Source organism: Phasianus colchicus, chromosome 18 (genome assembly GCF_987193195.1).
Source record: "Phasianus colchicus chromosome 18, bPhaCol1.hap1.1, whole genome shotgun sequence".
NCBI classification, from domain to species: Eukaryota; Metazoa; Chordata; class Aves; order Galliformes; family Phasianidae; genus Phasianus; species Phasianus colchicus.
Genome location: NC_143453.1, coordinates 4979977 through 4992629, shown reverse-complemented (window position 1 = coordinate 4992629; position 12653 = coordinate 4979977). Strand labels below are relative to the sequence as shown.

Below are 12653 nucleotides of genomic sequence, written 5' to 3'. Positions count from 1 at the left end.
TGCTAATCAAACACTGCTTTATTTACAGACAATTCAACAAATGGGTACATTAGTTCAACTTCCATGTCTGCACACAGGGGGTCTTTACACAGCAGAGCAGAAAAGCAGGACTCATTCATACATGTATAGACTGATGACTGTATGGAAGTGTACAATTAGGTACAGGAGAGTTCAATTTAAATATTTCAACCATCAATGTCAGTAAGACAGCTACATGTTACTTTAAGCAAAAATAAGCTAAAGCTAGAGCTAAATCTGGCCTCACAGATAAGATTGTGGACTATGTGATTGTGTACAGATGTTAACAAAAGCTAAAGTCAGACCTAAGTTCTGTTCAAAAGGTCAGCCTGTGTAATGGATGACAATTTCTGTGACTTCTACTACACACCTTTTAGATTCATAAGAAACATTTCAAATCAATGAAATCAATTGAAAGTTATTTTTTTTTCTTCCATATTCAGGCATCTCTGCCCAGGCATCAGTAAAAAACAAGTAACTGCCAATACAGCCACAATCAAATCACCTCAGGCAAGTACAAACTCAGGCTAAAATGGTCTGTCTACTAAATATTAGTTGTGTGTTTCTAATGAAAAGTTTTCCCTGTATCCAAAGAGAGAAGTAAGAAATACAAGAATACAAGCTCAATGTACAGCTTTGAAGAATGGACCTGTATTTATTATAGATCCATATGAAGCTTCTCTAGAAGCTGCTTCAATTTGGCTGTTTGTTCTGTAAATGCAGATGCTAACACAACTTTAGACCAACATTTAAAAATTCTTCATCAAGAATGTCTTCTTTAGAGGGTAACAGCAATATTGAACAAGGAGGAAGCGAGATAATCTTCGAAACTCAATGCATCACACAAAAATACAAAGAAGTCAAATCCAGATATCAAGTCCACTGTTTTCTAGACAACTCACTTTGAAATCAACCTCCAATGCATTTGCCAGCTACAGAAAGAAGCCAGAACTCCAGTGTGCCTAAGAGGAGTTCTGTCATACAACAGCAGACAAGGTTTTGTCAGAAACATTTATTAAACAGAAGTTACCAACGTATATGTAGACAAGTTAAGAGCCCCTCTAATATAAAAAAGCATACTGGTCAAGGCCAAAATTATCTTCGCTTCTGGAAGATGTTGCCACGACCCATACCACGGCCTCTTCCTCTTGCAGCCACTGAAGAAAGAAAACATCAGGGATGACATGAATTTGATGCAACGTTGTATTTATCTCAACAACTGACAAACCAAATAGAAATAACTCTCAGTCTCTTCCTTACAAGCACAGAAGCTAAGCTATATTATGAGGTTCAGGAAGTGATAAAATAAGCAGAAGTTTTCTGTGAAAACAACTGTAACCAACAGCTGCACAGCTTTGCTATTTATAACATAGAGTATGCATTAAGAGCAATGAAATATTAACACATTTTTGTTCTCATTCTAATCTGCATGAATTTGAGCCAGTGAGATTTAAGAACTCCTGCTCTTTATGAAATTTGGGACAGAACTCACTATGTTTTGTCAGATGTTACTTCCCCACACATCCTTACTGCACTTGCTAGAGTTTACCAAGGGCTTCACAGCCCATGATTATTTCTCTATCTTGCTATAATGAGACTGTTCACATGAAAACGGTATGAAAGACAATGAATTGTAGAATGGCTAACAGTTACTGATTCAAAATTCCTTAAGTATCAACCTAGTATTTTTATATATTCTTTTAAAGAATAAGAACACCTAGACCCTTCCTTGGCTAGTCCAAACAGCCAGCAGCCATATTTACCAGAAAACCAAAGCTAAAGTTTTATCTAACTCTAGCAAGGCCACTTACTATTCCTGAACCATATGCAGTATCAGTATTTTGCATCAAGCAGTCTGAGTCTTGACTGCCACCACTCATCCAGCTTCTTACAGCTCATGTTTGCTTAGCATTAGGGATGAAAACTTCCCAGTTCCTATATAGCAACACAGGGAGGTAAGGAGGGAACACCAGATCACAAACACACTGTACCCACCCTGAGCTTTGAGAATAGCTGCTTTTCCTCGGCCAGCTCCAGAACCCTGGTTCTTATTCTTCATGCTCTTTAGCATAGGAGCATTCTTCAACATATCAGGTAAAATTAGAAACCGTATCTTGCTGCCTCTGATGTACACCTGCTCAAGCTGAGCCACTCGCCCATCTCTGTATGTCACCGTTATGTTGGACATCTGGAAAGTAAAGATCAGACAGTGGTCTCAAAGGCCTTATACATAGTTTCAGACTCCCACTACTACTGCTTGTAGAATATACAACCAGAATTCAAGTAACAAACTCAAAGCCATGCAAAGCACACTGCCTTCTCAACTGTTGTTGTGATACAAGGCATCTATGACCATTTAAACATACTCTTAAGCCTGCTATAAATTTAAGTAAACTCACTATTTTCTCCTTCTCCCCACTTGCTTAATTAGTATTATTAGTTTTGTTTTCTTATTCAAACAGCTTTAATAAAGTTTTACAAGTCTCAGCTATTAAGGAAATATTTTTATTTCAATTATAACCTGTATGAAGTCAATCAAAATTAAGCCTCTTGCAACGCCTTAAAGTAATCTGCATTAAGCACAGCCCTAAGCTCATTAATCATAGAACGGCCTGGGTTGAAAAGGACCACAATGATCATCGAGTTTCAACCCTCTGCTACATGCAGGGTCGCCAACCACCAGACCAGGCTTATTTATTATTAAGTTGAGAGACAATAAGCAAAGAACTCCTGCAGAAAAGGTGTTTGCAGAGGAAAATCTTAAGAACCAGGAACAGGAATTCCCAATTCTGTTCTCTTTGACGTGCTCAATAATCTGGAATTCATTTCATTACTGTAAGTGCATAGAGCAGACGGGTTTTATTTATCCTAAGACTAAAACCAAAGGTCTTTAAATCACACTATCAGTCGGCTGGGTGTAACTGTTTCCAAAATTAGATGAGATGAACTTCTTTTCATCCATCTTGAGCCGCACACCTGACAATTCATGTTGTCTTCAGCTTCAATGAGCTTCCCACGGTACACCTCCCCGGTGTTGGTCTCACAGGTCACAATGTGGCCCTCTGCCTCGTGCAGGACTTTAATGGGCACTCCGATCGACATGGCTGCAGCGCTGCGGCTCTACTCCTGAAATAAGGAGAAAAAAATAAAAGCGAAAAAAGGAAACAACCTACGAGTTGTTTTGCAGCTCGGCTTTGACTACAGGTGATGACTTTCTCTCTTGAACGAAAACCTCACTGCTTTCACAATACGCAGCCGCACAGCCGCAGCCCTCAGTGCTCCGCCTGACAAAACGCAGCGTTCCCCACAAGCGGCCTCCACGCGCATCCCTCGGCCTGCCCCGAGGCCCGGACAGGCGGGAAGGCTGAGAGCAGCCCACCCCCTCAGTTCACCGCTACCGCGCTCGAAGCTCTGCCCACCGCCCTCAGAAGCTGAGGGCACACAGCCAACCCCCACTGCGAGCCCCGCACCGACACTCACCTCCCGCCAACCGCGCGGAGCCGCACACGCACCCTAATGGCCTCCGCCTTCCCGCCGTGCACCGCGCCCCGGAAGCGGAAGTGCAGCGGCGTCGGTCCACTTCCGTTCCCGCCCCTCCAGGCCGCGGCGCCTCGGCACGATGGTTCCGCCGCACTCTTGGCCCTGCCGAGAGCAGCTCCCTCCCTCCCAGCTCCGAGCGGCCGCCCCGGCGCCCGCCCTCTCCGCAGCCGGGAGGAGCCAGCGCCGCACCAGGGCATGCCGCTGCCCCGGGCCCGGCGGGGCGGGCAGTGAGCGGGCGGCCGCCGACATGAGGAGCCCCCGGGAGCCGGGGGAGCCCCCTCCGCAGGCAGGTCAGTGCAGCTGCGGCCCGGGGAGCGCGGAGCCTCGGCTGGGGGGCGGCCTGAGAGCGCTCCGCCTTGTTTACAGCCGAGCGTCGGGCCGTGGCGTACGGAGCTGACAGCTCTGCGGGGGGCGGGGATGGGAGCCGGGCAGCTCGGCCTGGCTGTTACCTTCGGAGCCAGCGCGTGTGGAGGACAGGAACCGAGGCTGTGAGTTGTGGAGGTGTCGCAGGGACCTGGATGGTCACCGGCTGGTAACACACCGCCAGTGCTTACAGACCTTGAGGTGGGGAAGTTCTTTACTGTGAGAGTGGTGAGGTGCTGGAGCAGCTGCCCAGAGAGGCTGTGGATGCCCCGTCCATCCCTGGAGGTGTTCAAAGCCAGTTGGATGGGGCCCTGGGCAGCCTGGGCTGGTATGAAATGGGGAGGTTGGTGGCCCTGCCCTGTGGTGGAGGGATTGAGGATTCATGATCCTTGAGATCCCTTCCAACCCGGGCCATTCTGTGATTCTGTGTGACCTGCTTCAAGCGCGATTTGGGGGTCTGTTTTTTCTTCGGGAGACTGAAGTATAATCGAAGTTGCTAACAAATATTGAGTACACCAATGGGTGTGCCAGTTTTCAAAGTTATGATTAAACCTGGTGGCATGATTGAGAAAATGCACTGCGTTGGCTTGTTGCTGCAGTAAGGCATAACTCTGTGAGAAAACAATTTAAAATTGCAAAACATTATCCATAAAGTTTTACAAATAAAGCTGCATTGAAACTACACCAGCCCCCCAGGATGTTGAATGCTTTTTATCCCTATCCAGAAGCGTAGCTGACTTTGCGTTAGCGAAGGTTTCCAAGGGTCTGTTCCAGATTGAAGGAAAAGTCATTAAGAAAAGCCTTTTATGATTAACTCACTTGGATTGACTTTGAAGTTGCAAAGCCAAGCGGAAACACTTCAGTCCATCAAGCAATCCGGGCTTTTCTGAAACTGAAACCACCACAACCACCTATAAAGGAACTATGAGGGATGAATTACTGGTATTGCAGAACTTCTTGATAGAGATTGGGTCTTGTCTCTCTTCCTTTGCCCTTTTATGAAAGGCCAAATGGTGTCATTTGTGATCTGCCTTATCTGAAAAAATTACTCACAATAAGGAAAAAAACATAGCAGTAGAAGAGGCTGAAATCCATAAGGCTTGTAAGAAATCACTGCCTAAAGATCATGGCTGTGTCTGTTTTCTACCCATTTGACCGATGACTTTTTGTGGCATAGAATACAGAGCTGAGAACAAGCAGACTTGGAATGGTGAAGTACAGAAAAACATTCCCGTATAATGACTGACAGCTTTTACATTTTACTCACTTGGGGTGTTTTCACTGCAGTTGAATGTGTGCAGCTGAAAGTGCCCATCATTCAGCAGCTGTACCACTGGGACTGCGGGCTGGCCTGCTCCAGGATGGTGCTACAGTAAGTGCTGTTTTCATTGGAAGGGGTGGGAAATCCCAACCCGTGGGAGAGGGTGTCAGGAAGCAATGTCCAGGGAGATGAGGTATATTGGAGCAGCTCTGAATTTTGCTTAGCCTTACAAGAGCACATATCCCTGAATACCCTTGGAGAATTACTGCTGCCAGAGCCCAGCACAGCAATCCAGAAGAAAGGGAAAAGACAAGCTAAGACAACCTTAAGACCTTTTGAATAATTGTTTTGATTGATCAGCACTGAGCTAACAATTAAGCAGTTTGGCATGCTTAAGCTGATAAGAAGTTATCCCTCGTTCCTGTTGTTACAATTCAGAACTGGTATTTGCCACAGCAAGTCACATAATTTCTTTCTGTATCATTATGCAATGGGCAGGTTTATCCTAGTTTCTGAATATACTGTCTCTGTCCTGCTGAGCCCCCAGCCTGTGGAGTGAATGGTTTTTGTTCCAGGAGTGGTTTCAACTTCACAACTATGCACTATATTGCCATCTTTTTCTTTTTTTTCTTCTTCTTTTTTTGAACCTGTAGCTGTCCTGCTGAACTCCTATTTCCTTCCACAGAGGAACATGAGCTTAGGTGCAGGAGAAATACCTATTTAGATGTCCACTTAGTAGATATGAAGGAGAAGATTTTCATTTCTCTCCATCCCTTCTGCCAAGACGTTAGTCCGTGTGCTGGTAATTCCCATCTTGACTTCTGTAACCTCTGCCTCTTCATTCCCTTTAACCTCTTTGCCACACCAGTCTGTCCAAAACTCAACATTCAAGATTAATCTTCTCACCTTGCCAATCTGACCTTGTTTGCCCTGCTTCCTCAATTCCACATTGTGGTTTTTTTTCTTCATTTAATTCTATTTGTTTTGACCTCCAGAACTCTCTGTAACTGCCCTTCCCCACCCCTTTGCAACCTATCCCAAGCTTTCTTCAGACTTCATCTCCCCCTTACTGCCTTTTGTGTCATCAGTGACTAAGCAAGCTTCCTTCGAATATTTATCAACTTCCTTTACAGTTCCTCCTTTTGAAATTCATCTGTTGTGAAGCAGCTTTTAGTCTTTAATGCTCCCTTCTGCATTTGCTCTATTAACCTTGTATATGTAGATTGTAAACCCTTCAGGATAGTTCTATACTTGCTCAGTATATCTTGCCTATTGTCCAGCATCCTGTATGCTTTTAGCACTACAAAGCAGTTGAGATACCTGTATATTTCCAATAAGAAAAGTCAGAAATAAATTCATTTATGTATTCTCTGCTTCCCTCCCTTCACTTTGTGGCTCTTTTGTGGGTTGTTTAATGATTATTTCTTAGCCAAGCCCATTGTATCAGTTTTTCTGTCCCGTGGATGTGGAGGTTTGGGCTACAGCACATACCATGCTTCTCCTAAGACCTGTGCTTCCCTTCCCCTACCTTTACTAATACCATAGGTACCTGGATCATTTGGACAATGATGAATTTCAGAAAGCCATCCAAGAGCTCCGGTTAACAAAGAGTATCTGGACTATTGACCTGGCCTACCTAATGCGGCACTTTGGTGTTAAGCATAAATTTTGCACCCAGACACTTGGAGTGGACAAGGGCTACAAAAATCAGGTTAGTATTTTCATCTACTGGGAAATGGTAGGCAGTTTTAAAAGGTACCCCTATGTATCATGCTAAAGTGCCTCTGCTGTCTTACTGCCAGTTAGCCATAGCTCCTGGAAACAAGGTTTGCCCGCTGCCCAAACTTGTATGGATCAGTTTCAAAGCAGAATCTAGATATGTTCCCATCTTTTTTTACATCTTTGATTCCATAATATAAAGGTTTTTTTTGTTTTGTTTTTTGTTTTAAAAAGTTTTCATGTAGCATTCACGACAAGTTACAGATTATTCAACAGCCTTGGAGACTGAAGCCCTCTACCTGCCTACAGAACAGGCACAGCCTGGGCAGCAGCAGTGCTAGCTTCCAACTTTCCCCACCACCATGACTCAGCCCAGACCTGGAGGAACCACCTCTAGAGGTGAGAGACCAGCTCAGCCTCTGTGTCTGTGAGAGCTTGGCCTCTTCCAAGTTTGCTAGTGAGCACCTACAGCAGCAGTAGCTTTTGTGATGTAGCCTTCTGCCCAGTACAAACCAGAGAGACTTCCTTCATTTTGGCAGCTGAATAGCCACTGCTTGGAAATTACAATAATAAGTGACAAGGAATGAAATTAAAGTGATAATTTAGAGCAAGAATTCTTATCTTATTAGCAGTGAAACTGAGGGAGAGAGAGCTTTTATCCCCTCATCAAAAACATGTACAGGGCCTTGCTAGCAGAGATTGTAAATGGTAAATTACCTAAGGTGAACATCATTCCAGTTCACAGTTTCTGTTGTCTCCAGTCATTTTACAGGAAGCACTTTGACACAGAAGAGAATCGAGTAAATCAGCTCTTTGCACAAGCCAAAGCCTCCAAGGTGCTGGTGGAGAAGTGGTAAGCTTATTGTTCTCTCCTTTCTTGCTGGAGACTCTGAGTCTCTTGTTAGTCACTGAGCTTAACTGGTAAAAGACAGACTGAAATGAGACCTTCAGCCTTTTTGTGAATTAGTCTTTTTATTAAATGTCTTGAAAGAATGGACATAAAGACTTAACAGTGAAGTCTGAGGAGCAATAATGACAACAGAGTGATTTGAAAATGCTGATGGGAGTTGACTATTACGTATTGAATTTGATTTTCCATTAACATCATCCTGTAGGGAATGCTTTCAATGCTTTAATTGGCCATTCTTAAGTACCACTGTAATATGAATTAAGGAAAATGCTATGTGGACACACAACCCATTGTTCCTAGAGCTATGCAAAGAGTATAGGTCTCTGTTCCTAGACAGAAGCACAAAGAAAAAGATGGCATATGAGCCTTTGCCAAGGGGAGGATGAAATAAGGAACCTCAGTGAAAGAACTGTAAACCCAGGAGAAGACAAAAAATTGTAGAACTGTTTCACAGCTGAGAGTGACACTCTAGATGGGAAATAATTAAGTGTCCATGGTTAGCCTGAGTTGTATCCCTTTTTGTAGTGAAGCTGGATTTAGATCTCTGTTGTCAAAGTGGGATGAATGATTAAGAAAAGGAAAGAGGGTACAGGATAGTCTGTAGGGCATTATTTGAATGCTGCAATGCAATAGTTAAGTGTTCTTTTTCACATACACAGAGTCTGTATGGCACCACCTGTTAACTAAAGCTGCATCAACAGAGAAGGGACAGTCAGTCCATCTTGCTTTCAAGGATCATGTCCTTGATCAAGGCAGGGACAGAGTGAATATCTACCTGTGCAGTACTGAGTTTGGGGCATCAAAGAGGAGAAACAACATTGGAAAGATTAAAAAGCACAAGTTCAGTCGTGCATAACACACAGCCCTATGTCTGAAACACATCAAAGAGATGAGTTCTGATGCATCTGGAATACACAGTGAAGGACAGCTTTTAATAGACGAGATTTTAAGGTTATGATTCATTAATACTTGTTCTCTGTAGGAGGTGCTATAGAAACGTACCCTCAAAAGAACCAGGTAGTGCAAACTATCTGCACAATATGCATATTTGTGACAGACACAAATTTGGGCATGTATTAAGTTAGCATACAGTCTTTAACCATCAAGTTCTAATGGCAGGATGGAACACTTCACTTAAGACTTTCCCTCAAGTCTCTCAAGTTACTAAATTGCCAGCTCCTTTAATACTCTTCTCCCAGACATCTGATTATTCAGAGTATACAAACATTCTAGCATTTCAGAATCCAGTGCTGTTGCTCTGCACTTCAGAAGCAGCAGTGAGATCAAAAGACCTTGAATTTGGTCAGGCTTTCTATGTAGCAAACCCTGGAGGTTTTAACTTCATTGAAAACCTGTCTGATTTTTTTTTTTTTTTCCCACAGCACAGTAACAGTTCAAGACATCCAAAAACACCTGTCCCAAGGTCACGTAGCCATTGTCCTAGTGAATGCAGTCTTGTTACTGTGTGATCTTTGCTCAAGTCCTGTCAAATACTGCTGCTTCCTACCCATTGGACAGAAGTGCTTCTGCAGGAATCCTGACTACCAGGGCCATTTCATTGTGTTATGTGGCTACAACACAGCCTCAGGGAGTATTTACTACAACAACCCTGCCTATGCTGACCGTGAGTAGCCTGCTCTTTTTGGGTGAATTCTCAACCACCTCATCACTAACATTTCCATAATGCAAAGCCACACTAATATGGACTTCCCATTTTAGCATGCATCACTTCCCATTTTTCAAACATCACTAACCAGTTTGTCAGAATAGGTTTTCCTACATTTATTAAATTAGTGCAGCAGTTTGTTCTGTAATTTACTTGAGGCACTGAGATGCACATTCTGGCAAACTGACAGAGGTTTGAGAGGTACTGAACTGTACCTTTGTGCTGAGTATAGCAAGATGACCAATTTAATACCTATTCACAGTATTTCTTCTGTGAGCAATGCCTTTGAGATGAGAAGATAAACTACAGTGAGTAAAGCTGTAACATAAGCTGATAAATCTAGTCAGTATATTAGTTAATTTTCTCTGTAGAGTCTGCTAGATCCAGAATAGGAGCCCCTCACAGGCATCTCCTGAATTTTTACTAACACTTTGTTCCTCTTTTATATAGGGACATGCTGCACCAGCATCAGAAACTTTGAAGAAGCCAGGAGAAGTTATGGCACAGATGAGGATATTCTGTTCATCTACACAGACAGCTGACACCCACAGCTGTTACTTCTGGTCCTTTCTGGTGCAGCCTGCACAGCAGCTGGCTGCTTGTCTCAGGACACCCCCTGCAGAGACCTTCCTCCTGAACTGCAGTGGGATCTTAAACAAGGGAGGCTTTATAGACATTGATAGGACTATACTGCAATGCTGTCTTTACCTTTTTATTCCGGATGAAAGATCTGATTTTGCAATGTATGTCACAGGTTTTTTTTTTTCCCCTCATTTTTAACACTGCACATTTGACAGCAGTTTTGAAATACAGGCCCAAAGCCTGTTCACTTGGAGCTTATTTTCAAATTATACACACGAGGAAAAAAAGCACCAAATTTATGAACTTCAACACTTGGTAACAGATGCAGGTTTAGGTAAACAAAAGCAGAAAAAAATAGACAATACCTGTTTCACTCTCTTTCAAAGCATCAGGGGCTGATCTTTATCCTTAGTCTAGGGATCTGAGGTTCAGCAGGGATTTATGAAACAAAGAAATGCTGATGTTAAACCACCTTACTTTCAGATAATGGAATTGCCTTGTTGGCTAATCAGTATTATAGGAGTGAAACATTTACTCAAGGAAACTTCCCATGTACAAAATTCAACTTGCACAGTTTTAGCATTTATAATAGCATTGGATTAAGTTTTGAATAGCTGTTACTGAGATTGTTCCCTTGCACTGCAAACTCCATCTCTTTTGGCTAAATATTTTTGGATGACTGTCTAGAGCTCTGTATTACCCCAAAAGTTTAAGTAACGATATTTGTTTGGACCTAGGAGCCTTCACTGCACTTTGCAAAATCCTCCAGACAATGTGGCACTCATATGTGCAATTTTCTGATGCACCCAAATCTAAATATACATTTATGAAGCAAATACAGAAATCATCCACACACTAATAGTGTATGTTTTGTGTGTAAATTTTAAATAACAAGTGAGACTAGATTGTAACTAAAATGCTGAATCATATTTTGAGCCAAACTTTCCAATTTATGTTCATTTAGTGAGCTTCTCAGAAGAGCTTAAATCAATTAAGAATACAGGGAATACAAGCTTCTTTTTGCTATAGTAACAAAAAACAAAAACAAAACTCATACTACAGCTGTATTTGGATTAAGTGGGAGTTCTGTTCAAACATTTTCAAGTGAAATTGTTAGTAGCCCATTCATAATCCTCTCATGTATTACCAGGGTTTGGTGACTGTGCTGAGGAGCACTGTAAAAGTGTGGAAATAGCCACATACTTCAGATTTGCCCATTACAATTTCTGACAGGTAGGTAAAATTGTTAGTACTCATGTACAGCTGGCAGAATTTTGTTTTGCACTTTAGCCAGAGATTTCACACCTTTGGCATGGCTTTAGGAAAGGAACTGTTCAGGTTTTGGAACTGCGTGGAATAACAATAAAGGGATGTTGTTGTTTAGTGGAGGTAATACTTTCAGCATGAGAAAATTTCGAAGAGAAACCATCTTCTACAATTGCTGACTTACTGTAAAGTATCTGGAAAGCATGTAGGAAGTATGCATAGTAAAATCAAAAGCACTCCTTTGTACAGAAGCTAAAAAACAGCAACGTAAGTGTAAAATGCAGTAGGTTTTGAGAAGTTCTGAACAAAATGTACACAATAAGAAACTCACAGTGTATCTGATCCTGTTTTATCAGGAGTGAAGCTGGATTACATTCTGGCAGCTGTCCATGCAAAATGAATAAAAACTGGGATGTATCTGTGAGCAGCAGAACCACTATATTAGTAGAAACCCAGAAAATGATCAGAGTACAAATCCTAGAGTAGGTAACACCTTCTGATCCCTCCAACAGTAGTCAGCAGATGGCTACTGGTCTTGGAAATTTTATATCCATGTTCAAATTCACAATGTTTGGCTTAGAGGGATTGTATTAACTATGTTAATAATTAACAGCTATGTAAATTACAGGTTGATAAAAGTACTTTCTTAACCCAGGCATTTTCCTTCAGGTAGTCCATTCAGTAGCACTGAACTGCCACAGAATATTTTTTTAGAGCAGGCTTGGTTAGCAAAAAATAAAATAAAATTCTTACAAAAGATGTGTAACTGACATTAGCTTCCACACTTGAATCTTGAGCTTATGTATAAAACGTGAACTTAAGGGCATGCTAAATGGTCTGAAATGTACAGAATTGAAAATATGTAGAACCAAAGCTGTTTAAGTTAATACAGATGAAATGAGAGCTCCACTCACTGCAACAGGATCTCCAATAGCCAAATGGAATATGGTAATGAGAGATGAAAATACAAGCAAGAAGCAGAAGGAAAGGAAAAAGGTGACTATTGAAATGACACAAATTCAGGCCACAAAGAAACTCGCTGGCCAAGTATCCAGAACACCTGCATTTTCTGGCACATTGTTTTCCATGGGAAGATCATCCATCAAAACACTCATTCTGAAAATGTGCAGTCAGTCACTTTGTTTCCTTCATGCTGTCCATAGCAAAGGAGGGGGGTATTTTACATGCAGGGATTTTATACATAAATATATTTTTATTTGTAATTAAGCCATTCTCAATAAAGGTTTAAAGTCATGGATAACCCTGTAGCATGATGTAGCAGGTGTATTTATTTACTGGTTTATTATTAAAAATGTTGGAAAATCTTT

The 12653-nt window shown here is 42.0% G+C and overlaps 2 protein-coding genes across 3 annotated transcripts; one reads left to right on the top strand and one right to left on the bottom strand.

Moving 5' to 3' along the window:
* Window positions 1-3633, bottom strand: SNRPD3 (small nuclear ribonucleoprotein D3 polypeptide). 2 transcript variants are annotated; one of them, XM_031592313.2, is made up of 4 exons: window positions 3499-3633; window positions 2995-3144; window positions 2014-2206; window positions 1-1175 (listed from the first exon to the last, which is right to left on the bottom strand). In XM_031592313.2, the coding sequence occupies exons 2-4, from the start codon at window positions 3118-3120 to the stop codon at window positions 1114-1116; spliced, it is 381 nt and encodes a 126-aa protein (XP_031448173.1). In that variant the 5' UTR covers window positions 3121-3144; window positions 3499-3633; the 3' UTR covers window positions 1-1113. The 2 variants fall into 2 exon arrangements, with proteins under 2 accessions (XP_031448173.1, XP_031448174.1); XM_031592314.2 differs by having other exon boundaries at window positions 3531-3631.
* Window positions 3619-11442, top strand: GUCD1 (guanylyl cyclase domain containing 1). The gene is made up of 6 exons (XM_031592312.2): window positions 3619-3848; window positions 5209-5293; window positions 6728-6893; window positions 7663-7754; window positions 9194-9435; window positions 9928-11442. Exons 1-6 carry the CDS (start codon window positions 3638-3640, stop codon window positions 10017-10019), a joined length of 888 nt encoding a protein of 295 aa, XP_031448172.1. The 5' UTR covers window positions 3619-3637; the 3' UTR covers window positions 10020-11442.
* The last annotated feature ends 1211 nt before the right edge of the window (window positions 11443-12653 follow it).

What these genes read in the sequence shown, in the direction of transcription:
- GUCD1 (XM_031592312.2), top strand. Translation starts at nt 3,638, where the DNA reads ATGGTTCCGCCGCACTCTTGGCCCTGCCGAGAGCAGCTCCCTCCCTCC. An exon ending in TGCTCCAGGATGGTGCTACA is followed by an intron (nt 5,294 to 6,727) that starts GTAAGTGCTGTT and finishes CTAATACCATAG; the next exon opens with GTACCTGGATCATTTGGACA. An exon ending in CAACCCTGCCTATGCTGACC is followed by an intron (nt 9,436 to 9,927) that starts GTGAGTAGCCTG and finishes TCTTTTATATAG; the next exon opens with GGACATGCTGCACCAGCATC.
- SNRPD3 (XM_031592313.2), bottom strand. Translation starts at nt 3,120, where the DNA reads ATGTCGATCGGAGTGCCCATTAAAGTCCTGCACGAGGCAGAGGGCCAC. An exon ending in AAGACAACATGAATTGTCAG is followed by an intron (nt 2,207 to 2,994) that starts GTGTGCGGCTCA and finishes TTTACTTTCCAG; the next exon opens with ATGTCCAACATAACGGTGAC. An exon ending in AGCTATTCTCAAAGCTCAGG is followed by an intron (nt 1,176 to 2,013) that starts GTGGGTACAGTG and finishes TTCTTTCTTCAG; the next exon opens with TGGCTGCAAGAGGAAGAGGC.